Source organism: Merops nubicus, unplaced genomic scaffold (genome assembly GCF_000691845.1).
Source record: "Merops nubicus isolate BGI_N331 unplaced genomic scaffold, ASM69184v1 scaffold7942, whole genome shotgun sequence".
NCBI classification, from domain to species: Eukaryota; Metazoa; Chordata; class Aves; order Coraciiformes; family Meropidae; genus Merops; species Merops nubicus.
The window spans coordinates 15,690-43,180 of record NW_008595546.1 but is presented as its reverse complement, the minus strand read 5'-3'; the positions used below and the strand labels follow the sequence as shown (position 1 = coordinate 43,180).

Here is a 27,491-nt window from a genome sequence, read left to right as displayed (position 1 = left end):
AATGCTGAAAGGCAGGCAACAAGGAGTCAGGACTTTTTGAGAGAGACACTGAAGAAAAGCTTCTTGTGTTCCTTGCCTACATGAGCAATACCATCAGCTCCCTTTCCTCTCTGAGGACATGAAAAGAGGGGATTTAGCAAAACTATTCCAGCCCCTACATGATTTATCTATTCCCACCCACTGAGCAAAGATTCCACGCTGGCAGCCTGCCTGAGGCAGGTCTAGCCCTGATCCTCCCCTTTGTTTAAAAGCATGCCATGCAGAAACCCCTGCTTAACCTCTTCAATAATCTTCCTTTCCTCCTAGTACTGCCTCCCATATCTGACCTTCCTCAACACTCTTGTATTCTCTTCTGCTGCTTTCCATCTCCTGCTCAGACTGTTGCTTGTCACCTCTTAAGAGTAACAAGACATGCAGGATTAGGACCTCCACCAGGCAGGCAGAGGTGCCCTTGCTGGCTCTGGCACTGCCACCCCAAGTGACCACAAGTGCCTCTCAGCATGAACCTGTGGCCAAGCAGGCTCTGCCCTACTGATGGTACTGCTGGTACAAAACCAGCTCCGGAACAGGGCAATGCTTGGACTCACCACAGCCCTGATATGAAGGATCCCAACTGTATTTTGCAGCAACCTTTCATGTTGGTGCTCCTTGGGATAGATCCCAAGATGATCTCCTTAGAAGGACAGGAGAGGACACAGCCAGCTTCAGCCATTTCACTCTTAAGCCTTCTTCAGTTCACCACGGGCTCCTGAAAACCACTTTGCTTCACAGAGACAAACAGCCTGCACCCAGACCTCAGAAGATCTGTGATGGCTAATGACCATGGCTGTTATTATTTATATTAAAAGGGCATTTCAAAGGCTCCAAACTGCTTCCACAAAATTCCTTCCTGTTGTGGTCAGAGACAGGCTTAAAAATACCCATAATGAGAAACTGTATTTCTTCCACTGAAGCTGCCTAGCCCATACTGCTGCCACAGCAATTCAGTTGTGTTCTTTACACTGCACAGTAACTCACACAGGACATACCTGTCTGCCAACAAATCCTAGCTAGAAACAAAAAGCATCAGCAATCAGTTAGGCTTTTACAGTTTACCACAGAAGAAAAGTGAAGGAGCAGACAGAAGCAATGAAAAATCAAAGAAACCAAAAACAGAAGGCTCCTTGAATCACTGGGTTTCTGATTGGACTGGACCCACATCTCAAGCACATGCACCCACTGGCCCCAGCTCTCCTCTCAAGTCACTTCCATCCTGCAGGAGTTCTAGTGCTGCTCCAATTCTATCTCACAACATAGCCCTAAACATGAACAGTTCACCAAGTCAGCAAAAGGCCTGATATTCCAGCACGTACACCTGCTTCAGCATTTCTGTTCAGTCACCAGCTGATACAGAAAGAGATATAAAACAACAGCAGAGATGAAACAAGATACTGTGGGTCTCCATCCTCCACACAGCCCTGCTCCACTGCACTCTGACCATTTCCCTTCTTGCACCGCCTGGATCCCCACCTTGCCACCAGCAGCACACTCTGCATGAGCACACAGCGTATGATCAGCACTCTCCTCTACATTCCCAAGGTAGAGACACTTCCTTCAGACCACACAGCTGATGTGGAACAGCACACAGACATCCAGACCTGTTCCAGTCAGAGTACCTCTATCACTCGTGTCCAGCTCCCATGCAACTCTGTGCATATATGAATCCTTCCTGTGGAGGATGGCTGAAGATGCTCAGAGGGCCTAAGTAACCTTCAAATGCAGTCAGACACCCCAAAAGTAGAAATGTTTCTGCATATCTCTGAATCACCTGCAGTGATAGCTCAAGACTTTTCTTCTGCACCTGTTCCCCCCACCTGTCCTCACCTTGATGTGTTTGTAGGGAGGAGGTTTCTTGTCATTCTTTTTGTCTTCCTGAAGCTGTCTCAGCTCTTTCTGTGCCTTCAACTCTTCAAATCTTACTGCAGCTTCCTGAAGAGCTAAGTGAGAGAAGAAGCTGGGTCACAAGGAGCTCCATCTGCTCACACGGAGCTGGGTTGCCAGAGTCCACCCAGTGCTCCCAGCTCCACAGGCAAACCTCCCTGGCCATGCACTCCAGAGGTTCACCGCAGCAGGACGAAGGGAAGGCCACCACAGTTGGGGTGGTTGTAGGAGTCACAGTAAGGGACCTGCCCATGGGTGATGAAGCACCCAAACTGTCAGCTAGCTTTGCCTGCGTTTGGGCAGAGGTGTCAGGCAGCTGCATTCACAACTCTTAAGTGCATTTTTATACACAGATGACAACTGTATTAGACACAGGGTATGTGATAAAGCAGCAGTACACGCAGAATTAGAGTGGCTACGTCAGAGCAGGATAAGCATTCAAGATCTGCATACCCTTCTCCCTCCCTGGGAGTCAGACAAAGAACATTCTGAGTGTACTGGATGGCAGATAAGCAGCAGATCAGTCTACAAATTTAATTTCACTTTAGCTCTAAGAAGACATTTTTCTCTGTTACAAGAATGCCACTTCTCCAAATGGGAGTGAGAAGAACATGTACCTCTCTGGATGAAGACAAGTTACCTTTCTTGTATATGCCATCCACGCCCTTCCCCATCTTGTCTTTGCTGCTGACGTCACCTTCCATGTAAGGGAACACGCGGGCCTGGTGGGTCCACAAGTAATCCTTAGATCCGAAAAACAGCACAGGGAACTCGCCAATGTCATGTTTCATTTTCTGGATGTTGACAGGAATTGTCCTAGGATGGCAAATCTCAGCTGGCCACCACCTGAAACACAAGGAAAGGCAGATGGAACCTTTGGCCTTCCCACTTCCAACTACCTTTGACATACACTACTGCATGGAGACATTGGGAAAAAGTGTGTGAGGGCTACCAGCAAGGCTGGTGGGGAGACAAGAGGCCTCTGGATGAAGAAAATATGCATTTTACAAGCTGCTACATGCATGCAAAAAAAGCCAGAGGCTGTGGCACTGTATGTACCCTGTACATAAGAGCAGCTTCTCACCTAAACCACCATGAGCACCACATGAAGAAGGGATGGGGACAAGTCTGTTCTACCTTCACCTACCTGTAGCGCCCAACTTTCACCCAGACTACTTCCTTGTAGTGTGGCTTTTTGCCTGCCTTGCAATCATTACAATACCAGCTTCCCTCTGGCATCTCAATGTTTAGACACTCACGGTGAAATGCAGCCGGGCACGACTCACAGCATAAAAGGCTGCCCCCTACAAGGAAAAGGAGAAATTCATCAGTCACTGTGCAGAAGCCCTGGACTCCACACTTCCAGAAACACTCAGTGAGAAAAGGCCACAATGCTCTTCTGCAAACCCTTTTCAAAAGTTGTGCCCTGCTCATGCTGCAAAAATAACACTTTTAAGGACCCAGAAGTCCTAGGCCTGAAGCTGGACTTAGGTGGGGATGGACAGGAAGTCAATCTGTTCTCTGCAGTTGTCAGTGGCACACTCTGGACGGGCGAAGCTTCTGCATGCTCTACTGACTGTTTCCCAGGGCACTCCCCGGTGACAGGGCACCCGGCAGGGACCATCTCACCTTCCGAGCAGACGAAGCACCAGCTGACGTTGACGTGCTCGTGGTTGCGGCAGCCCCTCCGTGCAGTGAAGTGATTGGGGCAGATGATGCTGTTGGAGGCGAGGACCACGGAGCCAGCAGCGAGGCAGAAGTCGTTGGAGTGGTAGGCAACCGGACACCGCACACAACGCATCAAGCGACCTGCACCAGGACACGTCAGCAACACAATGAACCTCTAAAAGAAGGTGATTTATTATTTTCTCTGCTAAAACTAGCTTCTATTGATACCTAAGCTTAAAATGATCAACCATGGCTCACCTTCAGAAACGGAAACTGACCTTTTATTTTTATACACACTCCATTACATGCTCACTAGATTCCTATTATTCAATGTAATAATAGGTATATAAAATTATAAATATCTTTGATATATATTTGTATATAACATATGTAAAATTGTATTAAAGGTGAAAATCCTCCTGCATGCTGTGCCAAAACAGTTCAAGAGTTCACAGACTGGGACTGCTTCCTATCATACACCAATAATTAGTAAATCAGCTCAGACAGTAATTACAGGGAGGGTGTTCCAAGTGGTTAGCTGCACATAATGAAACCAATCCGTGTAGTTTCTGATCGGCACTTGCCTCTCCACTTTATCAGATTTTACCCTGAAATTCCAGAATGGAGAATTCAGACTTGCCTACAGGTCTAATTTATTCAAGGTTTTTGAAAGCCTGTTTTCAGTTCATCACATGAGGCTAAACAGGGAGAAGGCGAGAAGAAAAGGGTAAATCTGACCACCAAGAAGTAGCAACCAGAAGGTACACAACACAAATGTACAGCAGGAAAGTGGTCAGCTGTGGGCTTTAAGCCTTAGTTTGTCTTTTGCACCAAATACTGATACGTGGGGTGGAGGGAAAGACAACTTTAACACAGATCCCGAGGATAAAAACAGAGCTGGTCTTATCACCACTCATCATAAGATGTCAAGGATTTAACGAAAGGCAGCTTTAGAAGCTAATATACAAGGCAATCACATAGAAGTTTTAAGCTTAATCGTGTGAGATAAAGGTCAAGGTGTTGCTGCAGACAGCTCAAACATAGGTCTGCCTGAAGCTTAGCCCAAAGTTGTCACTAACCACAAGATGAGAGTTTGCATTACACAAAAAGAAGAATTAAACCAATATCATAGTCTTTAGTACACCACTCTCTATGCCATTGTTGCCTTGATAGCCAGCACTGCTGAGCACTGGCACATGGAAAAGTAAATGGGAGAATCATGTAAGTGTGCATGCAGCTCTAGAGACTCATTGAAAAGGCATTGCCAGGCGTGCAGGCAGCCAAGTGTCTGGACAGAGGAACATTTTAGTTGCCCTGGCTGACCATGAGGAGTGCTGACGAGCAGAAACCTCACATAACTGACAGCACCCCTTCCACCCCTCCTCAGAGAGAGAAGCTATTCCTACAGCAAGCACTGTGGCAAGGACAGAAAGTCAAGATCAAGAACCGGTGGACCATGTGGCACTGCACAGGAGACATGAAACAAAGAGAAACATTCAAATTGCATCGCCAGGCCCACCCTAGAAGGTTTCGGTACCTTTAGATGCAGAGATGTTTGTTGGGTTAGCAGCATGACAAGTCATGCATATGTGCAGGGAGCATCGGAAGCCCTTGTTCTGCATGACCGTGGGTGGATACTTCTGTATGCACGCTTCGTGGTAATACTTCCCACAGAGGGGCAGCAAGCACCGTTTGACATCTTCCCCACAGCTCTTGCACACAAAGCAGGTATGGACCCCTGGAGAAAGAGCAGCAGATGGAACACCAGTCACACAGAAGGGCTAAATTAAGACCTGGCATTTCCACCACACTGCATGTTAGTACAGGACACCCTCCCACCCTGCTGTACCTGTCCCAAAGTACAGCTCTCTGCAGCAGACTGGTTTTGCCTGCAGCTGCAATAAAACTCCAGACTGAAAAAAAACATTTACAGCTGTGATTTCAGGCCAGGGAAAAATAAGAAGAAAACCAAAAATCAACAAGTCTGGCTAAACACTGCACCCTTTCCAGCCCACCTCTGACTCATCCTCCCCACCAGACCCCTCTCCCTAGAGAATTTCCCTTTATCCTCCTCACCAGACTGTGGACACTTACATCTTTGCACCTCACATACCTGAATCAACACTAAGACCACTTCATTAGAAAGTCATTATCAAACATCAAACCAATAATCAGAAGACTGAGAGGTAGTTAGCAGCCCTTCTACAGTCATCACTCCAGGAAAGGAAGCATCAGGTAAGCTCCCAGCAGGCAGCCTGCCATCCTGTGCTCACAGAATTACCTGTGGAACACTCATTGCAGATGAATTTGCCCTTTGGCATCTCGGAGAGCCCAAGGCACTGCAGGTGGAAAGCACCACAGCACTGCGCCTCACACAGCAACAACTCCCCTGGCTTCTCGCAGATCTGTGGGGAAAAAAAGCACCATGTAAGCTCTGAGCATCCTCATTCCCCAACTCATCTCAGACAGAAAAAAACCCACTTGCCATCCAGGACTGCCAGCATACACCTGTGTGGAAAAATGCTGTTTTCCTTGTGTCAGTAAATTCAGGTGGCTCACACATCATCACTGCCAACTGCTATCCAGTCCCTGCTACCATGTGCGGGCCAAAATGAATCCTGCCTTGGTCACATCTCTCCAACATCTGTTAACGTCAGCAGGAGGAGAGGCCACCACAGAGAAAAGGTTCAATTCAGAGCACAAAAAAAATGGTTAATTCTACAATAAGCACTTTGAGGGTACCTGGGCCCACCTAGGCCACTAGTGTGTCCCAGAACTTACACAAGAACACTTTAGAGTGGTAAAGTTTCAAAGAGATTTCTTCAAGGACGCTACCTGACAAACGTTCTCCTTGAGAGCTGCTCCTCCTCCACGCTCTCCCTGCATCTTTTTGGTCGAAGGCACTCCATGGTCATTCTCTGACCCCTCTTCATTACCCTCTTTGGGGCTTGTAGCTGTCCCATGAACCAATCTCTCCCCCTTTAAAACAAAACCCAAATGTCAGGGGTGTCAGTAGTTCCCATCCTGACTTGAAAGTACCAAGTCAGCCATTGAGCATGTAACAGGTTTGGCAGTTTGTGTGTTACCCACCCTGGAGAGAACATACCAGTTCATCCCAGAACATACAGTTCCACCAAAACACATACAAGAAAGGAAAGCAAACAGCTCTTAGTTTACTAGATAATAAAAAAATACACATTCAACACAAGTATTTTTCTGTTCGTAACCCCTCGCTGAGGAAGGAGTCACGGCTGAGGAAAAAAGTTATTGCCCTGCACAAAAACATTTCAGCTGGGCTGAAGCAGTCTGAAGGATCTTGCATGCTCATGTCTGCTTGCACTGGAAATGCAAACAAAAACCTTCAAACTATCTTTACGAGAGCTGTGACCCAGCAAATGAACCAGATTTTTTTCCACTTACACCACCACCCTGCCTGGGGTAGCAAATCTTTCATAAACATCTGTCCTCTATGTCAGTACTGACCACAACATCCAGTGATGAAAGAACATCCTGCTGAGAACATGGGTTTCAAACAATAAAGGCCCAACCACAATCTCATGGGTCAAGTCGGGGATCCTGCCATAGGGTTTCCCAAGGTGGAAGGACACCTTCCGATATGTCCATGGGACTTGCCCAAACACCTGTAGAGGCAAGGAGAGCAGCAGGTATCCTAACAACACTTGTTTCTACCACAAGATACTGCTGTCCTGGAGCTGCACGCGGCAACGCTGCCTTTGCTTTTGTGAGAGAAAAGGCAACTAAGGGCTAGGAAACAACACTGGGCCAGCCTCCAGGCCTCCTGGGCACAGTCTAGGCAACACTTCAGTGGTCTCCCCAGCCCCAGCTGCCACTCCAGACTGAGTATGCCTTTAGAGCTGTTAATGCTGCACCACAGCGATGCCTTTAGCTAAAGTGCTTTGAGCAAGAACACACTAAGGACTGTGCCATTTTTTAGTATCTGAGCTCACTGCAGTTAGCCAAGTGCTCTCAGTGCACAGCTGCCAGTTCCTCCTTGGGTCACCGAGCCATACCCAGTGTGTACCCAAACACGAACTGCACACCTGAAAGACCTAGTGAGGAACTCAAAACTGCTGGCAGAAGCAGCAGCCACCCTGCTTGGTGCCAGGTGCCAGCTAGTGGTCACCAGAGGGAGCTTTGTACCACCTTCTGCATGGGAGAGCAGCAATCCAAGCCGTGGTGCTACTAAAGCTTGAAAGCTGAACTGAATGCCCTCTGAACACACTACTAGTCTGAACAAGGTAAGGACATAAAAATCTCCCAAAGCTGAAAGAATTTGGAGATGGTATCCTGATCGGATAATGATGCTTCCTTTGCCTGTTTGTTGTTTTTTTTTCCCCCCGTTCCCTGAATGTAGCAGTTTGCTTCTATTTGGGGATATTTTTTAAAGCCCTGAGTTCTGTGGAGCAACAATGCACAAGTGCACTGACAGTTTATTATAGTACACAGTATGAAGATGAATTATATCAATTGCCTTTATTCAGCACCAAAAAAAGCGAAGTCCCAGCTACAAACTACTGCCATCCATACCATATGGTGTACAGCCTTGCAGACCATCACCACAACCTCACTAGAAGCCTGGCAACGATGCTGCCTGTGGGAATACTGATAAGGAGCATGTGAACTGCTGCCACCCTACCACACAGTCCTGGCAGAGTGAAGGGAAAGCTCTCTACAGCGCTGGCAAAAAGACCATCTAAGAACACCACAGCCAACTTTGATGATGTGACAGCAGCTTCTCAAGCTAAGTTCTTTGACACTTCTGCTACACCTATTTCTCTGTGTGCCATACAGCCTGCTGCAAGGCAGCCCTGTGGCCACAACACTGGCTTTAGCTCCTGGAATGCTCCTGGAGCAGCAGCACCAGCCACCAGTGCTCCAAGGACTGGCTACAGCCCAGGTCCTCCTATTCCTACACAGGTGCTCCCTCTTCTGCTCAGCTCAGCAGTGACCTCAGGGTTGCAGGGGTCACTGTAACAAAGAACAAGAGCAGGGTTAATCAGCGACTGGTATGGACAAACAAGGTCAGCTATAGCTTCTGCTTATGCTGGGGCCCCACTGTCAGACATAAAGGGAGCTCAGCCTCTCTGTCACTGAGGTCCCTGTCAGGATAAACAAGCACCACCCGTCCTGTGGTCAGTGGCACTAGCTGTAACCTGCTGTAGCTAAGGTTTAAAAAAATTTTTAGAAGCAGGGGAACATATTCAGATTTGCTACAGACAAGTATGAGGTATTTAGAACTGGTTCATCTTTCCATCCTTCTGGCTGCTTTCTACGGTGGCTGCTGGACTCCTTAGTTTGAACCCTGATGTTTCACGTGTTAATGGAATGGAAAACTAAATGCATCTAGCAGTCATTTAACATTAACCAGCAACTCCCTCTTCAGATCTGAAAGCATTTCCTAATAGCAATGCCACCTTAATGACTGGGCCCATGTTGCCCAGTGTGGCATAGCATACTCCAGCCCTGCTCTTTCAGCCCAAACCCACCCTGTTTGGTTCTGCAAGCAGCTGGCCAAACTACACCTTTCACACACCATGATCTTACTCTTGGTTTAAATCAATGCCCCCAGAACCACATAGGAAAGGAATGTCAGAGCTAGGCAGGATGGGCAAGGCCAAGTCCTTGAGCTAAGTGAACAGGGTGCAGAGGATGGCCATTCAAGGCCATCACTCAGGAGAACCCGTCACACTGCTCCCCCTCCTTCCCCTACCATGCATGAGTGCTGCAAGACTACGCACTTCCTACAGAGGGCCCATTTCTCATCTTAGCTCTTCATAATTATCTCTGCTGCTCAGTCTGGCACATCCTCAAAAGCCTGGCCTGTTCTTTGGCACAGCCTGACCTTGGCTCACAACCTTGACAACCATTTCAACAGCATTTTCCATCCCCTTCTCTCAGTCTATTGCTGCTCTGATGTTGTAAACTTGTACTTCTGGCTCCACAGACAGTCAAGGACAGAGAAAGCTGCTTAGTTCAGTGCAGCAGACAGGCTTTCCTCTGCCCTCTTCTCCTGTGAAAGCAGCTGGATCTGGGGCTTTGCTGTGCTGTATCATCAGACCATCTACTATTTCTTCTATCATCTCTCAGCACAAAGCAGAGGTTCCTTGCCTGGCATGTGGAAAGTCACTTTGAGACCAGTGTGGTCTGAATTCCACATGAAAGCACAGCTGCATCTCCACAGCACCCCAATACTCACCTAAGTCAAGGGGTGAACACTCACCACAGCAGCTCAATAAACAATCACAGAGAAACTAATGCTGGCAAAAAATGTAAAGCATTGGGTTTTTTTTTGGTTTGGTTTGGGTTTTTTTTTGGTATGTTTTACCATACCTAACTTCAGGTACTCAACACAAATGTCTAAGGCTGGAGGTAGGTAAAGCTCCCTGGGCCTCCTCTGTAGTGAATGGTGGGTGCAGGACTCAGAGCCATGGCCTAGACAGTTTTGCTGCTTTGAACTGTCCCCTCTTTACTTGCCTATAAAAGATTCACAGAGACTTCGCTGGCTCAGAGCTGAGCCAGTCTCTTAGCAGGTGCCTAACTGCAGACAGTGTTAACTACTCCCCAGAATTGGCAGAAGTGTTTGTACAGGATTCTTTGAAGCACCATCCCAGATGAGCACACTTCAGAAGAGCACTCACACCATCACAGGGAGGCTTGCACAGCCCAGTGATACCACCTCGCTTTATCACCCCCATCAGAAACCCCCTTTCAAAAAGCAGCAGCAGCAGGGTGGCTGGCACTGCTCGAAGCGGTGTGAGGTATGTGCTCTGTTGGAAGCTGTGTAACAACAAACATAACAATATACAACTATAATTGGCTCCTGAAATACATACTGACTATCCTGACAAAACAGCCTGTTGCTGAACCTGGGCCACTGGAAGTGAGAGGTGATGGTGAGAGGCCCAGAGGTGTCCCACCTCTCCCAGGAAGTCTTGCTTCTCCTACACTTGATACCTCGCTCATTCCTAAAAGGCAAACAGTGCTTGTCATCAGAGAGATCTGTACACAGCCTCTGCCAGGATGCAGTTGAAGGGAGTTACCCCAATCATCCCTTTCTGCTGGATGGCAGAATGCAATCAGAGGCTCTTGTGAGTGGTCACAAACAGTCCCTCCGAGGGCCTTTAACATTGTTCTTAGCTGATCCTAGTAAGCAGGGGCAAGTGGAAGAAGGGGTTAATTCCAGTTTTGTGCATCATACTGGTGTGTAAAAGGGCAAGTTTCCCACTACTGCCAGGGAAGACCTTTTACAGCAGTTAAAGCTTCAGAGGTGCAAAGCGAGATGCCAGGCGAAACCTGGCTCCATCAGATCAGAACAGGCTCTCTCTTGGAGAATGAGCTGAACAGCAGCTTAAAAACTGAGTCTGAGTTAACCAGTCGTCACAAAACAGCTGCTAAATCAAGGTGGTACCCTCAGCTTCAGCCCCAGCTCATACAACTACATCAGTGGGACAAAGTCCCTGCTGACATGACAGCCAGCCGAAGATAACCTGGCCTAGCTCTGCCCTGGGAAGTAGCTGACAGGTCATAGGGACGACAGCATGTAGGAAGACTCAACGGTACCTCAGAGTGCAGGGTCTCCCTGACTCCCTCCTCATTTCTCTTCTTGGAATGCGCTGCAACAGAGGGGTGGCGCTGTCTCTTCCGCTTCCGCTGCTTCTCCAAGAGCTTTTCAGAAGCTAGGATGAAACAAAGACGACTCAAGAAAAATGCTACAGGTGCCACCAGCAAGCTCTGCACCTCTTCCGAGAGCTCCAGACCAGGCCCTGCTGTCTGACGGCATAAGCGCCGGGGCAATACCAGCCCCAGGGCAGTCTGCCCTCTGTTCTCAACCAATTCATACTGGTTTAAGCTTCTTCTGCCAGGCTGCTGAACAGCATCACTGACTTTTCTGAGACAGTCCCCCCAGCAGAAAAGAAGAAATGCTACCAACACAGAGGCTACACTGCTAATCAAATGCTGCTAACTACCTCTTCCTACCATGCTGCCATGTCGATACCAATGTGATGCAGATGGGGAGGGGGTACAATGCAACTGCACATCTGTCCCTGGGACGGGGCAGCCACTGCTGAGCCTGGTCACAGCATGTCATCAGGCAAAACACGGCATCCTGGGACAGGACCTGGGCTGACCGGTCTCCTCCAAGCACCCAGCCTACGAATGAGAAGTGCACACCTTCTCACAGAAACAGCCCACCATTTCCACTTTCCATAGGGGAATCAAAGACATCACTGTAGCACAGATAAACAACCTTGGTACCTATGTCCTCTGCAACTGCCTCAGCTGAAACAATCACCCTCTGAGAGCCCGGGACACGTTAGCCTTTACACAGAGACACGGGTACTGATCCAGGCACCACCAACAGTCCAGCCCCACAGCCCTGCCCTCACTTACCCCCTCCCAGGTCCGAGAAGAGGGCTGGCGAGTAGAGCTCAGAGCTGTCGCTCTCCGAAGGGCCAGCGCCCTACAAATACACAACAGAGTCAAGTCACCGCCGCCAACCGGAGATGCGCGTTCCTCATCACTCAGGAGCCTTTACGAATGACTGCAACATGCAACTTACAGTTCAGGTCACGAATTCATCAGCAATTAGAGACTATAACATTTGTAAAACAACTGGTAAAACATTTGGTTTGTGTGTGTTTCCATCCCACATGTAAAAGGGATTCCTCTGGGCAAAGAGGAGTATTGACTCCACTGTGTCTTGTGCTCATCAGCATCATCCACTGTTTGCTCAGCTCTCCCCAAAAGGCTGCTAACACCCTTTAAGCTGCTGGGAACAGAGAGTTTCTTCTGACTTCACACTTCTATGGAGCTTAAGACTTAAACACACTGGCCTCTGCATTACTGCAAACATGATAACTGTATAAGACTGTGCCACACAGAGACAAAAAGGAGGAAGACTTATTAATCAACCTTAGAAACACTGGCAACAAGTCTTGTGCAGGTATGCCACCCAGAACAATTCAAGTTGCTTTCTTCCACACCATGTCACTGAGTACTGAGTATTTAGTGGAGAAGAGCAGCACTTTCTTTAAAATCTGCATCAAGCACTGTATACTGCTTGTGTTACAACTCAAGTCTCCATCCTGCTACAAGCTCTGCACGTACGTACCAGTCACCAGCTCACTTGGGAAGGTAACAAAGGAAACACTGTTCAGAGGAAATCTGACAGAAAAGGACAAAGCCTTAGGTTCAAGCTACACTGCAATATTATAGTGACAGAAAGCCTCTGTGCAGAACATTTCTGCCCACATCTTCCCAGCCAGCACCCAGATAACTCCTTTTCCTTACACATCAATGAAGAGAGGAGATTTTACAGCCAAAACTACCCAATTCCCATTACAAATGGGGAGGAGTGAGGAACACATCTGTAACTGAGCAGATTGCTTCATCACAACACAGCAACCAGCACCTCTGGGAAGGGTGGACCTCTGCTCCTGGGCCACAGCAAACAAAAAAAAAAACCAGAGCCCACTACACTGTGTCTCATTCAGCAGGGTCTGCTGTCTAGGCTTGTTTTCTGTTTTCAAAAGAGCTGCAATGAAAGTACCTTCTTTGCGGGAGTCCACTCTTCCTTCTTTGGCATAAAGGCAGTGTCCAAATCATTGGATTCCAAGAGCTTTTTCGTGGGCTTCCTTTGACGCTTGCTTTCAAAGTTTCCTGCAATGAAACTCTTCACATCAGATAAATGAGGGTTTTCTTCTCTTCAATCAGACTTAAGACCATTAAGCAAGTATCAGCCAACAGTTCAAAACAATCTGCTTTACTCTGTCTTTGGGATAATAAGCTCCCTGGGCAAGGATGCCAATTATCTGTTTCTGTAAAACTTCCACAAAAACAGACCTCAGTTTGCCACGACCTTCAGGCATACCTCAATATGCAACACAAAAATCCAGCCACAGAAGAGAGCCTATGAAGTCAATGTCAGCAGTAACACATCCTGGCAGCGCCATTCAGATCATCATTTCCCAGTCACTTTGATCTGGCACAAGCCAGTCCCACCGTGGACAGATACAGCCCTGCCTCCAGCCCCACGCCACTCCCACCGCGTTCACGCTGCGCACAGTAAACAGGCTGAAGGACATGCTCCTGGTTAAAACTATCTGGGAAAAGACAACCCAAACTCCCTGTAACCCGTTACGTTTCCTACTCCAGCTTCTTGCTGGCACTCAGAAGCTAACAGGTTGCTAGACCTGGGCCCATCCACATTTATTTTGGCAATATTGCAAAGTTCAAATGACCAGGAAATGAGAATTGGGAGTACCAGATGCTCCACAGAACCAGCCTATCCTGGTCACCTGCTTGCTTCATCAGCCTTGGCTGTGTCCTTTGTGAGACATGCCTCTGCATGCTCTGCTTATGCAGACCCCTGATGAAGGGACAACATGGCATCACTGTCAAGACAAGTCTCTGCTCACAGCCCAGGCTTGTGTGCCTTAGTGAGAGGCAAGTATTCTCTGGAGGAAGAGCTATGCAACCTCTGCATGCTGGACATTTGCCCCCACTGCTGCATCCTGTACTGTTCTCCGGCATCTGCAACCTCAGGTTCACATCCCCAGCTTTTCCTCCTTTAATTCTCTCTAATTTTCCATTCCCATCTGACTGCCAGAAGCCCTCAACAGGAACCAAGCAGACAGAGGTATGGTCACTGGGAGATCAGTTAGCCTGTATTCTTTATTTGACCATAGGCCCTTTAGAACAGGATCAGTGCTCCCACCAAGTTAACACAGCCAGAACACCAGGGCTTTAACCCTGGACATGTCTTTAGATGCTATCAGAGAATGAGCATACTGCAAAGTAGAGCCTGCTACTGACTGCTGGAAAGAAGAAAAGCCCATGAGACAAGACCTGCTCTTTGGATACTGTGCCTTACTGAAAGCTAAGGCCTTGGCTTACTGCTAGTACCAGTCTCGAATTATTTCTACAGATCCTTTAAATCTAAATAAAAAAAAAGGCGCTTTTCCAGAGGGATTTGTGTTACAATTCCCTGAGCTCACTAGGAGAGCAAAAGCTCACCCCATAAACTATGCAGATTAGACTTTAGATATCAAACTCAGCATGCCAATGTTCATCCACAATCAAGGGATTTTAACAGCAGCAAGAGACCTTCAAGCTAGAGGAATGCCACTGTTTGCAAGCACAGAGGGCAAGGACTCGGGAGTTGTGACTTGCTCCATTTGGAGAAAGGGGTATTCTGTGCCAGGACCATCACACGCCACAGAAAGCTAGCAGTGTGACTGTAATCACCCAGCTCACTGGGTCACCCACTGTGCCTGCCCTCCCTCCATTCCCAGCATCAGTAATGGTCATTGAATGAAGCAAAGCAAAACCAACCTAACAGATCAACAGCTACTAACCTTTTCATACTGACCGAAGCAACAACTTCCACCGAATCTGTGACACATTCATTTATGGGAGCAGAACCACACAACCATCCACTTACCCGATTTCAGGAATCTCTCTTCTGTCTCTGGAGAGACAGAAACTTCAGAAACATCTGGGGAAGACAGTATCAACTCTGGAAAATCTGAAGGTCCTTCTACAAGTCCATCAGTGGGAGCAGTGGAATGGGACCGTAGGTCTGGGAAGGAGCACTCTGCTTCCAAGATGGGAGGGGACTCTTTGGTTGAAGATGGAGTTGAAACCAAAGGACTTGGTTCCTGCTGGGTCTCTCTGTTAGGACTGCATTGTGCAGGAAGACCTCCTTCAAATTCAGACCTCACCACAGAATTCACCTAGCACAGCGAAACACGTTGGTGAAAATGGTTATCCTGCATGGCAGTGCACACAACAAACACACTCAGCCAGCAAGAACGTGTCAAAAGCACACAGGCCAGAGACCCAGAGTAATAACCATGAAGAGCACATCAGCCTTCACCCACCTTTTGCAATTGCTCCTGGCCCTTCTTTGATTTTTTCTTGGGTGCAAATAAGTGATCATACTCTTCTGCATATTCCAGAAGCCGTTTACTCGGCTTTCTAAGGCGCTTCCTCTCTGAGTGCACTAAGAAAAAGGAAAGGAGCTTCAAGATTGTGTTTCTGGAGACAAACACAAGACAAAATTCTCCTTGTGATCTCTAGGTAATAGCTGTTCCTGCCTTCTCTTCAGATGCTCCATGTGGGTAGAGCCCCGATACTTCTCTTTGATACAGCCTTTAACTTCTGAGATTCCTACTTTGAACAATCCTAACAAGGCAGAGGAGATTTTTAAGGACCTAAGGGACTTCAAGCAGTTCAGATGACAAATCAAAAAACATCTGATATCCGAGTGAGAGGTTCCTGGAATTTCACCCATTTCTCTAGACAAACTACATCTAACCTTCCTGTGGTACTTTTAGCAAAACCTAAGACCATTAGCAACTCAAACTTCTCATGATACTTTTGCTATTACCCCAAACTCCTTTGTTTTTAGTGCTGGGGTGCAGGAAAACACCATTTTCCCCCCAACACAGTTCAGTCGCTAGTTTCACTAGTAACACATAAACCTAACCCCTGCCCCTCCTACCTGGCATATTTTTTGTATACACTACAAGAGCCTTGTGTTCCCCATCTGCCACTGCAAGCCCATTTATTGCCTTTCCTTCCTGACAACAGATTCCACAATGACATCAAGAGGGAACACTCCTCACCAGCAACAGCAAGCTCTGCAGGGCTCACACATCCGTGTTTGCACAATCACAAGGGAAACCCTGAACAGGTATTTCCTCCATCCAAACCTAACTACCCATGCTCCACACCTCAACACCTCAACACCCCAACACAGAGCAAGCAACACAATAAGAGCCCTGACACTCTATGTCCCCTCTACTCAGCAAGCTGCATGAATGGGATGATGCAAGTTTAGGTCTTTTTCTCACTTCCTGGAATACCTCCTGACTTTTAAAATTTTAAAACACAGTCAAAAGATTTCTTGTAGTCATGAAAACATCTGCAGTCTCCTGGAAGTATAGGAACAAACAATGAATATTCTCTTTGCTTCTTTTCATGTGTAGGAGACAGCTTTTTTGTCTTTAAAAAGGAAACATTTTACAACAAAGCATTCCAGCACAACACTTCAGAACAGGGATGTTGGACAAGACTGCTACACTTTATTGTGGCTTTGTGGTTAAACAAGCATGAAAATATCAAACTTGGCCAACAAAGAAGAAAGAAACAACTTTCTCAAGCACAGCTATTTTTAGCTTCTATTAACACTCTGCACAGGTGACTGGGTGAAATACACATTTCAGCACATAGCCAGTTATAGGATGGAGCATCCTCATCCTGGGCTACTACCTAGAGCATAAAAGCCACGCAGCAGAGCACAGAGCACTCTGCCAGAAGGGATGGCTTAACTGCACGTTTTTCCCCAAAGTGAATCCTGTAAAAGAATCCCTGATCCAGTCTGACTGGCACTCAAAAATCATGGATCTCATTAAACATATTTAAGAAAAAGGGTTTTTGTAAGCAAATTCCACCCATCTTCACTTCTGCCTTATTTGCTCTAAATCATACCACAAGGCTGGTAGTAAACACGTGCCAAATGTTGCCATTCAACTAAGATGAAGACTTTATATAGTTTGAACTAAGTGAAACTGACAGAGTTGTGACTGCAGTCTGTTGTGACCTCTGCCTGCTGTGGACAAGGATTAGCCACATCTTCTCAAAGCACCAGCAAAGAGAGGAAACTCCTCTTCTGTAAGCTGCAGTTAGTCTGACTCCCACCATCATCCTCTCTGCTTCCTATGTTAGGCCTTGCCTAATATAACAGGAAAATGGGTTTCCACAGATGGGCTTTTCACTGCATTAGATGTTTCCTCAGTCCCACCAGCACACTGCGGATGGTACAGCCACCCAGACAGCTTCTCATATGTAGAGGCTCCAGTGCCTCCCTGTGGCACATCTGTATAGGTAACCTTCAAGTGCGCTTCAAGGCTGACCTGCATTTTAGGGCAGGGGAATTAGATGATGCTGGGGTTGCAGACCTGTCACTTTCCCAAGCAAACCCCAGGCCCTGGCTGTTGCTGTACTCCTGTGTGCAGCACCAGGACAGCTCTGTGCTCCTCCCCACCAGTGCCACCTAACCCAGGAACCTGCTGCACTCCTCTCCCGCTTCCTTCCTGACATTACTACCTCTTAGCAGCTCTTCTCTCTCTCTTTCTGCAGACTTGCATCTTCATCTCACATTCCCAAAACTACAGAGACGCTTCAACCGCAAAATTCTCACAAAGCCGTGAGAACCTGACTGCTTCTAACTGCACACGAGGAACTCGCTCCCTCTCCTGAGGCAGAGCCTTGACAGTGCCAGAACAAAGCACATTCTCTTGCATGCTCTGTGAAGACTTAAGTCCTGAAAAACATGCAGCCAGAGCAGTCAGTGAAGGACTAAACTTGTCATTATTTCAAACCAGAAATCCTACCCAGAGTGTTACTCTCTATGGGTAGACATATCCCTCTATGGATAGACTCATTTTCTGTGCCTGCTCTGACTTGCCTTGGGCAGGTCCTATGACCACTAAGTCAGAAGCTGCCTTTTCCACACTGAAATAGAGGTGCAGGCCATGTCCAGCAACCACTAGCAGCAAAATATCCACAACAAAATGTGTAGAGGGAATGTGTGACAAAGTGCACGCAGGTTCAAAGTTCTGTCAAGCTAAATTAATTTATACTGAAAAGAGATAAGAGCAATCTAGTTTGGTGATATCTATGTAGAAATTTAGTTTTGTTGTTTTCATTAAGGTTTGCTCCTCCCAATTCTTTGCAGAAGCCTCAAGATGGGATGTGTTGAACATGGTTCTTCTGGACCTATTCCCTCCATGCACCCCCTTTTATCTTTTTGGCTTTAATCAAATGTCCTCGCCTCCATGAGAGAAGCAAGACCATCTGACCCTGTGGTTCTCAGAAGCCTCTTCCTTCCTATGTCATTTCCCTTCCAACAATGCTGCCTTACTTTTCCCCCCCATCTTCCACACTCACCTCCAAGCCCAGCCTCCCTAGTAGCTCTCCCCTCTTCTGTTCTCCCCTTCACCTCATATGCAGCCACCCCAGAGCTATAAATTAGGAAATTTAATTAGAGCTCTCCAATTCCACACTAGAACACACAAAAAAAAAAAAAAAAACACCACCCAAACACATTGTCTTGATCAAGTCCTACAGAACAAACTAAAGACAGACTCTTATGTCAAACACCACTAGAGGGGAAAAAAAACAGAGCAGCCACTGAGGCTATTTCCTACAACTTTCTAGCACAGCTCTATCCAGCTAACACCAAGCATGTGGCTCTAAGGACACATTATGAAGGTGTAAGTTTAAAAAAAAAATAAATAAAAAATTAAAAAAAACCCCAACAAACTCAGAAGGATGCTTAGTTTACTTGTCTATGTGGAGGAACTAATGATTTGTAACTTATTTAAGCCTTCCAAGCGAAAAGCTAAGAAAAATCCCATAGTGACTCTGCCTTCTTTGGTCTCCGTGCTTACAGAGAACCCCAAACCAATGTATCACACTTCCTTCAACTCAGATGTATACACCTTGTTGTCAAACAGCCCCATCTTCCAGAACTCATGCTTTAAATGAAAAAGTATAAAATGTATACAAATACACTCTGGTGCAAGTCCAGCTCCCTTACCTTTTGCAGAGAATTCAGACTGGGGAGCAAAGTTGCCAAGCTCTGTTTCTGAGTCCATCACACTGTTGTTTGGCTTACCACATACATTCAAATGTTTCTGAACTAAGTCTAAATGATTCTCATAGTCCTGCTCTGTCAGGTCTCCCTCAAGCACCTTTGTATGAGGGCAATGCCTACGTCCCAAGCACTCATTTCCCTTCAGTGAAAAGCCACGAGAATTCAGGCCAAAGGCACTCTCCAAGTTTCCTTGTTCCCTAGATCTACTGATGTGCTTATTAGATCTAGTACTGCTTTGGTTAAAACGCTGCCATCGCTTTTTGGGTGCTACGTGATTTATATCATTAGACTCATCACCAAGAGAGCTCTCACTATTTGCCTCTGAATCCAAGTCTGGACTCTCCCCATTTTCAGCTGAAGTGCAGCTCTCAATATTTCTACCAGCTTCAGGTCTCCTTCCAATACGATCTAAATAGTCATCAAATAAACAGGCAGAGTCTTCATCAGCTGAATGTTCTGTTAAATCAACAGACTCTTTCCTTTCAGTATCTTCTGCTTCATTACCTAGAGGACTGGTAACCGAACCATGAACGCGGAATGCACGTTCTCCTGAATCTCTGGATAACCGACTTAGCAACTTACTTGGCCCTCCTGGTTTTAAGTCCTTTCTGTTTGAAACTGTTTTATCTCCAAGCTTTGATGGCTGCTTAGATTTTGAACAGTTGCGTTTGGGCACACAATTGGTGCCATTTGTCCCAGAAACAGCAGCACTCGTGGGCTCCCTTTTACTAGTACCAATCCCCGTCAACTTGGTTGGAGGATTGCGTGAAAATGAGGAGTTGCTTACAGCGGAGTTTGGATTTACTGTTTCCTGGACACAATCTCCATTTTTTTCTATTTTATATGGGGGACTTAAAACAGACAAGGACTTCAGACCACTCGCAGAGTTGCTTCCAGAGCCGTCAGCTGTGCTGGTATTTCGAAACGGGACTATATTTTGACCAGTCATCAGTTGCTGCTCTTTTGTCTTACTGTCATGCATATCCTTCAACATCATTAACAAGGTGCTGAATTTGTAATTTGGCTCGATAGGCAATCGACCGTGACCAGAGGCAGGAGAGAAAAGTAAGGGTCCTGTGGCCTTTGGAGTGCCAGAGTCACCAGCATCATCGTTCATGGACCGGTAAGACAGCTCCTTCAGCTCAGACAAGACATGTTTCACCACAGCCGTCTCTATCTCAGCAGAACCCCTGGTTTTCTCATGCATGTTGTTTAACAGTTTCTGACCATCAGCTTTTCCGCTTCTCTGAAGAGACTCTCTCTGAAGGCCAGAGAAACCTTTGGTATCAGAAGAGCAGCGATTCACACCAGCCTCCTCTTCTGCAAGGGAAGGCTCCAACTCAGCGACTTTTTCTTTATGCTTGCATTTTATACTCCTGATTCGAGGCAATTTCATGCTTTTCGGTTTTAAGATTGCTTGATTTGCAACAGCAGGCCAGGAGCTGTCCTTGGAAACACTTTGGGGAGTAGTGTTCTTGTTTGCCAGGGAAGGATTGTCATTTCTCACATCTGAGGAGCACTCAAGAGCTGTCAATGACATCTCAGCATCAGAGAAACCTACTTCAAGCGCCCCATCTGCAAATTCAGCATCAAGTCTGCTGGTTACTGAACCTCCCAAAGATTTGCAATCTCTGTATGACTTCTTCCTGGCCCTTCTGTTCCTCTTCTGAGAAAGATACATGGAAAGCTTAACGTTTCCACTTGACGTCATAGGAAATTCCTTCTCCACTTTATCTGAAGAATCACTAACTTCAAGAGCACTAGAGGCTCTCTCTGAACTTTGGTCCATGGTATCTACATCACTGTTCCCATCATCTGAGAGGGAAGAGGATGAATCCGATTCAGTTTGCTTTTTCTCAGTACCAGTATCAGATGCAGAATAGTGTATTTGTAACTTGGAACTGCACAAAATGCCCAGGGAGCTTTTCTCTCTCTCCAAAGATGCGCTGGAAAACAAGTCCCCTTGGAGAGTGTTCTTCAGAGCATCGCTTTTGCGATTCTCATAGTCCGATTTCAAAGCTGTCTTTTCAAAACGTCTTTCTCCAAAGGTGGAGAGCAAATGGTTTTGCCTGGTGCTACTGGATGTTGTCAGGCTGTTGGCAATACGGCGAAGTTCATGAGACGCGTGTTTATCTGGTAGGTCCCCAGCAATCGGGTTTCTAACTATGCTCTCTGGCGTTCTTCCTTTTATGTCTCCCCTAGACGCTTCCCCCCTTGCACCACTCTTTTTTACTCTAGTCCTTTTTCGGCTCTCGGAGCTCTTTTTTACATGTGGCTTAATGTGCAATTTTCCTTTTTCAGTGACCAGGTGTCTGGAATCAAACATCAAGGATTTAAAGCAGCCATTCAGCTGCCTGTCCTTCTCTGCTCCAGGGCCATTGGCACAGTATTCCAACTGCACTTCCTTCTCGCCATCCAATTCAATGGAGTTCTGGCTGCACTTCTGATCCTCTGGACCCCCGAGAAGAATGTCTTCTGCCTGTCCAACACTGACTTCCCATTTAGCCATAAATCTTTGAGGAACCTTAAAGTTTGAGGAATAAAAAAGGAAAGAAAAAAATTTATTAGGTAAGCAACAAAAGCAAGATAGAGACACACAAGACAGAGTGACAGTCCTGGACTTTGCATCTTTTAGACAATCGCATGGATTCCCAGAGACCGTGACCAGTGGACACAGAATGCTCCCTCCTGCCTAAGTATCCTGTACTCCTGCTGAGCCCAGTAAAAATCCCTGTGCATTCCCAAAACAGCAGAAACGTCCCTGCACACACAGGTCTACCAAAAATCAGATGTCCTAGCAACTCAGCACACCCTGAACACAACAGCCAGTAAAGGGAAATGCATATAATATGGATCCCTGGCACATAAATGCAAAGCAACAGCCAGCAAGCATCTCAAGGGAAACTCAGCATCACTTTCCTCAAATACTGAGCAGACTCATTTGCTTTACTCATTCTTGATTCTTCCTGCATCCTCTGAACTCAGAGCACAATTCAGTCTTCCCTGTCAACTCACATGGTATAAGCATGAGAGCCACTCACATCTAAAATGTACTCTATCAAATTCAAGACATCCATTACCTAAAAGTCTCTCATCTTTAACTGTACCTTTAGTATAAAATAAAAAGCACTCTCCATACTGGACATGAACATCTGCTAACAGCTAAAACCAGCAAGAAACTTTTTTGTTATCCACGTGTGTAGCTCTTGGCCATACAACAGCAAGTGAAAGGCTTCACAACCGCTCCTAAAATCAAAACCATTTCCAAGGCAGGAGGAACAACTCAAGTTTCTGATACTTTTCCTTTTAAAAAAACCCACACCAACAAAATCTCACCTCAGCAGATTAAAAAAGTTTTATGGAGCTTGGTAGCAAAGCAGCCAAAGACTCTCATCTTCACATGAGATCTTGGATACCAGGGATGTAAAACTGGACATTTACATGAGCAACAGACATTTGATTCCCTCTCCTGCATCCACACTGGCACTGCCATTTGCATGTAGCATGAAATCCATGCTACCACTTAACTAGTTTTTAGAGGTCTGGGAGAGAAGTCCTTAGGGAAGATACTGAACACACCCTTGGAAAACAAAAAACAAATGGAAGCACTACATGCAGGTATTCACAACTGCAAAAGCACATTTAATCTGATGGTTCTGCATCAACACAGCTTAAGTACTTAGCTGTTAATAAACCTCTTTGAAAAAGAAAAGAAAAACCAGATGCCACTGCCTAGTATGACTATTTGCTCTCTTACAGCAAAGCAGCAGGCTCTGTACTTCTTCAGTCTTTCTAGAAAGTTACTTTCTCCAGTCACCTTCCTGGAGACATAGACAAGACCTCTGGGTCACATCACATTACATTGGCTACAAGTGCTTAGGGCTGTTATGTTTGGAAAGGGAGATGATTCGATGAGCCACAAAACTCATTCCCACAGACTCACTGACAGTGTTTTCCAAGTCAAAGTAAAAGTCTTCACAGGTTTCTATAATGAGAATTAGTGAAGCAGGGCTAAAAACCCCACTGCTTTATCTCAGCTAGTGATCCAGTGAAGCGTGCAGCTCCACCTCTGCTTCAGAGCAGCCAAAAGAGGTTGCCAGAGAGCACAGGAAGTTACTGAGCAGTGCTGTAACAGACATCAGGAGAAGGCTGTGCCGTGGAACAGACCTCGGACTGACTCCTCTGCCCCTCTGAGCTGTCTAGGGCAATAAAACAGCAGGCCACACCCTGACATAAAAGCAAGCCTGGAAACTGGGGGCAGCTTATAAACTATGCTTGTTGTGAGGACGCAAAGAATCACTTTCCAGGCCGTCCCTGCAGTCACTACCAGAGAAGAAAGCAGTCACAGTGCAGTTCCATGCATAAAGGAATACCTTATACTGTGCAGATTCAAAGAATCAAAAACATGCTAGAGGAAACAGATCTTTCACCTTATGTTTGTAGCCTTTTTCCTTTTGCTTTCCTCTTCTCCGAAGAATAGGCAGCTCTTCAAACTGATGTCTTCCTTCAAAGAGGACAATAGCTTTCCCAGCAACCCAGGTTTTCTCTGAAGGTTCTCCTAAGGCATCCACATAGTACTCTCGGTAGGGTCTCCGATTGGAAACTATTTCGAGAAACTTAACAGAATTAACCCCTTGCTTATAACAGAATAAAGAGACACAAAAAAATCACAGAAAACGGTAACAATTTGCCAGTTAATTTTCAGTAACTTTTTGCCTAAAAACATTCCCACATGCATTCCTGTTCTGGGGATTTCTACTCAGAATTAAGGGAGACATCTTTCATCTCTGTGTTGTGTTGCTACTCTCTATTACTAAATATTAACTTATTTTTCTTACAAAGAACTGATTTACAGGTCAAAGATGGGTCGGCTCAGAGCAAAGACCACAGTTTGGCTGAAAAAAAGATAATTGAAAAGCTATCCAAATATTTTTTTTTTGAGACATATTAGGCAGGACTTTTTTTTGCTACTCCCTGATTAATGATTAAACAATCCAGTCCAATTGACCGTTGGGAAAAGGCAACAGTGTGCTGCCAACACCCAGAAATAACATCCTTCTGGATAGGATTTACTCACACAGGCTGAACCTCCCCCATCACAATATATCCCATCTTGTTCAAAGCTTTGTTTCCAAACTCACTCTTATTTAGGGCATAAAACATTAACAGCAGTATTTAAGTACATGTATGCATGCATGCACACACACGCTCTACAAGGACTATGTGCAACATAATAAAACGTTAGTCACAATGAGCATCTTCACACTTTGGGCAGGAAGTCGAAGAGCAAGAGAAGAAACTCAGTCATAAGGGCACAGCTCAAGATTTTTTCAAAGGCACTTTTCTCTGTGAGAATGCTGAACAGACGTGGGATATTTAAGAACTGAGCAAGTACTGGGTGTGCTGTTGAAAAGGGACAGGTTACAAGCGTTAAAACAGAGCAAACGAGGCTTGAACAAGGGATATAAACTTCCCTCTGCATTTTGCTGCAGTGTGTGGTTTACTTTCTCCTGGGAACACTTTCACTCTCTGAACACACAGCCCGTTCGGTTTGTGCTGCCTCTTCCCCACAATGCCAGCACAGTGCAGCAGCCTGGCCTTTAGCAGTGCTGACATGGAGATTCTGACCAAGGCCACTGGGAGGACAACAGACAATGACCAGGGCAACACCAAACCAAGGGCAAAGATGACAGACTTCATCTGTCCCATTCACAGCACCAGGACTCAAGCCACTGAGCCTCTATCTTCAATCTTCAAAAATCTTTTGAGTCGGGCTAGCTGAGAAGAGGCAAATTGCTTTAAACAAAACACTGTGCCTCAGACCCAAGAAGAGAAAAGGTTTCTGCACAAGTGATGAGTTTGAAGTGACCTGCCTCATTTTGAAGGGCTCGTTCCCTTGGCAACAGGGGAGCCAAGACAGGAGGACTGTTTCCTGCAGAGCCCTGGCAGCTCCCCCTGCCCAAACGCAAGGCAGTTCAGATCCACCCGCTCCACCACCTCGGGCCTGGGGAGGGGAGATGAGCAGAATACATAAAGCCACAACTGTTCTTGTGTAATTTTCCTCAGAGCTCTATTGGTCTGAGCACAGATAAAACATGATGGGAGAGGCTATCATGTAGCTGGAGATCAGACCCTGCTGGAATTTGTGAATAGCATGGTTCCTCCCTGTACAATTCCTTTATTAGAAACCATCATACACAGGCTGAAAGAATGTTACTGGACATATATATACATTAAATCCTGTCCAAAATGTCATGGGGAGGGATGGGAGGGTGAAATACGTATCTGGCATATCTTCCAGCAACATCTCCAACAAAAATTTGAGAGCCTGTAAGGGACTACTTAAAACAGCACATTCAGTATTATCTAGAATCAGGATGAATGCCTCTCGAAGGACAAAGGGAAAGGTGGAGAAAGAGCAAGAAAGCACACTACAGCAACCAGATTTGGGGTTGACATGAGCACAACATAGGAAAAGCTACTTCATGTCTCTAGAGAAATAGCAGAGGGCTCTGGGCTGATGGAGGCTCAAAAAATAGTCTACTCGCTCTCAGCACTTGGCTCTTAGGCTGGCAAGGGCCTCAAAAACTGTGGAGAAATACACTGGTGAGTGGCAACCTTATCAGTTAACCTTACAGAGCTATCAGCTGCAGACAGCAGCAGACCAATGGGTTTCCAGTCACCCACAGAACAAAAAGAATCAGAAGGGAAACAAGGAACAAACAAATGAGGCCTTCCATTTGTGGCAGTCTCCCCACGGCAGCGAGTATGATTGTAAAAGCCCTGTGAGAGCCTTCAGATGAGCTGCAATTTCCAAACAATCACTTGCCTTCTGTTCTCTCCACCACTCACCCACACTCCTTTGCCTTGGGCTTGTCAGAGTCCCTTCCTTCCCAGCTCTCCCCTGCACTCATGCAGGCACAGCTGTTACTTCCTCGTTCTCTTCCACTCACACTCAACTGGCTTTTAGTCTCTCTGACACACTATGCCCTAAACTTCCACACATGTGGCTCCATCTCCAGGTTTTCTCTTATTTCCCCATAAACAGCCCCTTGCTTCCTTATGCCAAACAAGATCAAAAAAATTTCACTTCCTTGCACACACTCCCATCACACCCCCAGGCATTTAGCAGCTACACTGTGTTACCCCACAGCTCCAGCCTCCTGCTCTCTCCAAGCTTGGCCAACTCTGTCCTCCAAGCTTCCCAGCTCTGCTTACCCACCTGTTGTATATCTCTGTCCTCAACTCTGATCCATCTCCTCTTTCTCTGCACCCCCTTTTTGAGAATCTGCTTGCTCTTCTGCATTGTCCTGAGCTCAGTCCAGGTACTCATACTCCCTATACTCTGGGACGAAAAGCCTATATGTCCAACAGCTATCTGTGCCACCTCCATCAGCCTTAGCTTCCTCCTGCCACCTCTCTGATGAAGGTCTACTTTATAAATCCAGGTCTTCCACAGTAGAGTCTGTTTCTTCATACCTTTCAAGGGCCAGAAACGTTTTAAAAATTTATTAAAACCTACATCACCCTGCCAAACACACAATGGTTTCACTTTGTGGTCTGAGTAGATACAGTACCTTTCATTTTTGAGTGACAGTCCAGCACTGGGTCATGACAAATTGTGCATGGCCACCATGGGCGTCTGTTGAACTTGGCCCAAACAAGATCCCCAACTTCATACTTCACTGGAGTAGATTTCGTCTTGGCTTGGATCTTTGGGGAAAAACCAGAACACAAGAAATCACTAAAGGTCCAGATGGTTTTGAAGAGATTTGCCTCCCCCCTGTGTGCAGATTACATCTGGCCACCAGAGACATTTACATTAAAAAGCAAGTCCTGATTTTACTTAGTGGCTCCTACACCTTCAAAGAACATGACTGTTCTCCCCATCCTTCTGAAAGAACAAAACAATAAACCAGGGTCTGAGAGGTATTTGGTTATATTTTTTTTTTTTTTATGTAAGAAACATGACCTCTTGTAAATTACTGCACTTAAGCTTCACACATTTGAGCAGGTAAATATCTGGAGTCACTACTAGCCCCCACTACTTCACTAACACCTATTTGTTAATTTCAAAGGTTGCAGCCTAAGAAGAAGTAGCCCAAAAAGACAATGAAATATTTCTGACTGAAAGAAGGTGACAAGAACAGCAAATTGTTTATCAACTGGAGGAAAAAAAAAAAAAAAAAGAGAGAGGAAGTTGCTTTGTACAAGCTAA

At 46.2% G+C, this 27,491-nt stretch overlaps 1 protein-coding gene across 1 annotated transcript in view; it reads right to left on the bottom strand.

The window, feature by feature from the left end:
- Positions 1 to 26,986, bottom strand: part of LOC103768912 (histone-lysine N-methyltransferase, H3 lysine-36 and H4 lysine-20 specific-like) — a gene marked incomplete at its 5' end in the record, with an annotated part of 39,887 nt that extends 12,901 nt beyond the window's left edge. Inside the window, 15 exon segments of the mRNA XM_008936075.1 lie at positions 1,864 to 1,976; positions 2,561 to 2,766; positions 3,068 to 3,224; positions 3,550 to 3,729; positions 5,126 to 5,326; positions 5,870 to 5,993; positions 6,424 to 6,567; positions 11,170 to 11,285; positions 12,001 to 12,070; positions 13,160 to 13,269; positions 15,053 to 15,344; positions 15,492 to 15,613; positions 19,856 to 21,797; positions 23,704 to 23,876; positions 26,851 to 26,986. Coding sequence (XP_008934323.1) covers positions 1,864 to 1,976; positions 2,561 to 2,766; positions 3,068 to 3,224; positions 3,550 to 3,729; positions 5,126 to 5,326; positions 5,870 to 5,993; positions 6,424 to 6,567; positions 11,170 to 11,285; positions 12,001 to 12,070; positions 13,160 to 13,269; positions 15,053 to 15,344; positions 15,492 to 15,613; positions 19,856 to 21,797; positions 23,704 to 23,876; positions 26,851 to 26,986 — 4,086 coding nt within the window.
- Between the last annotated feature and the right edge of the window lie 505 nt (positions 26,987 to 27,491).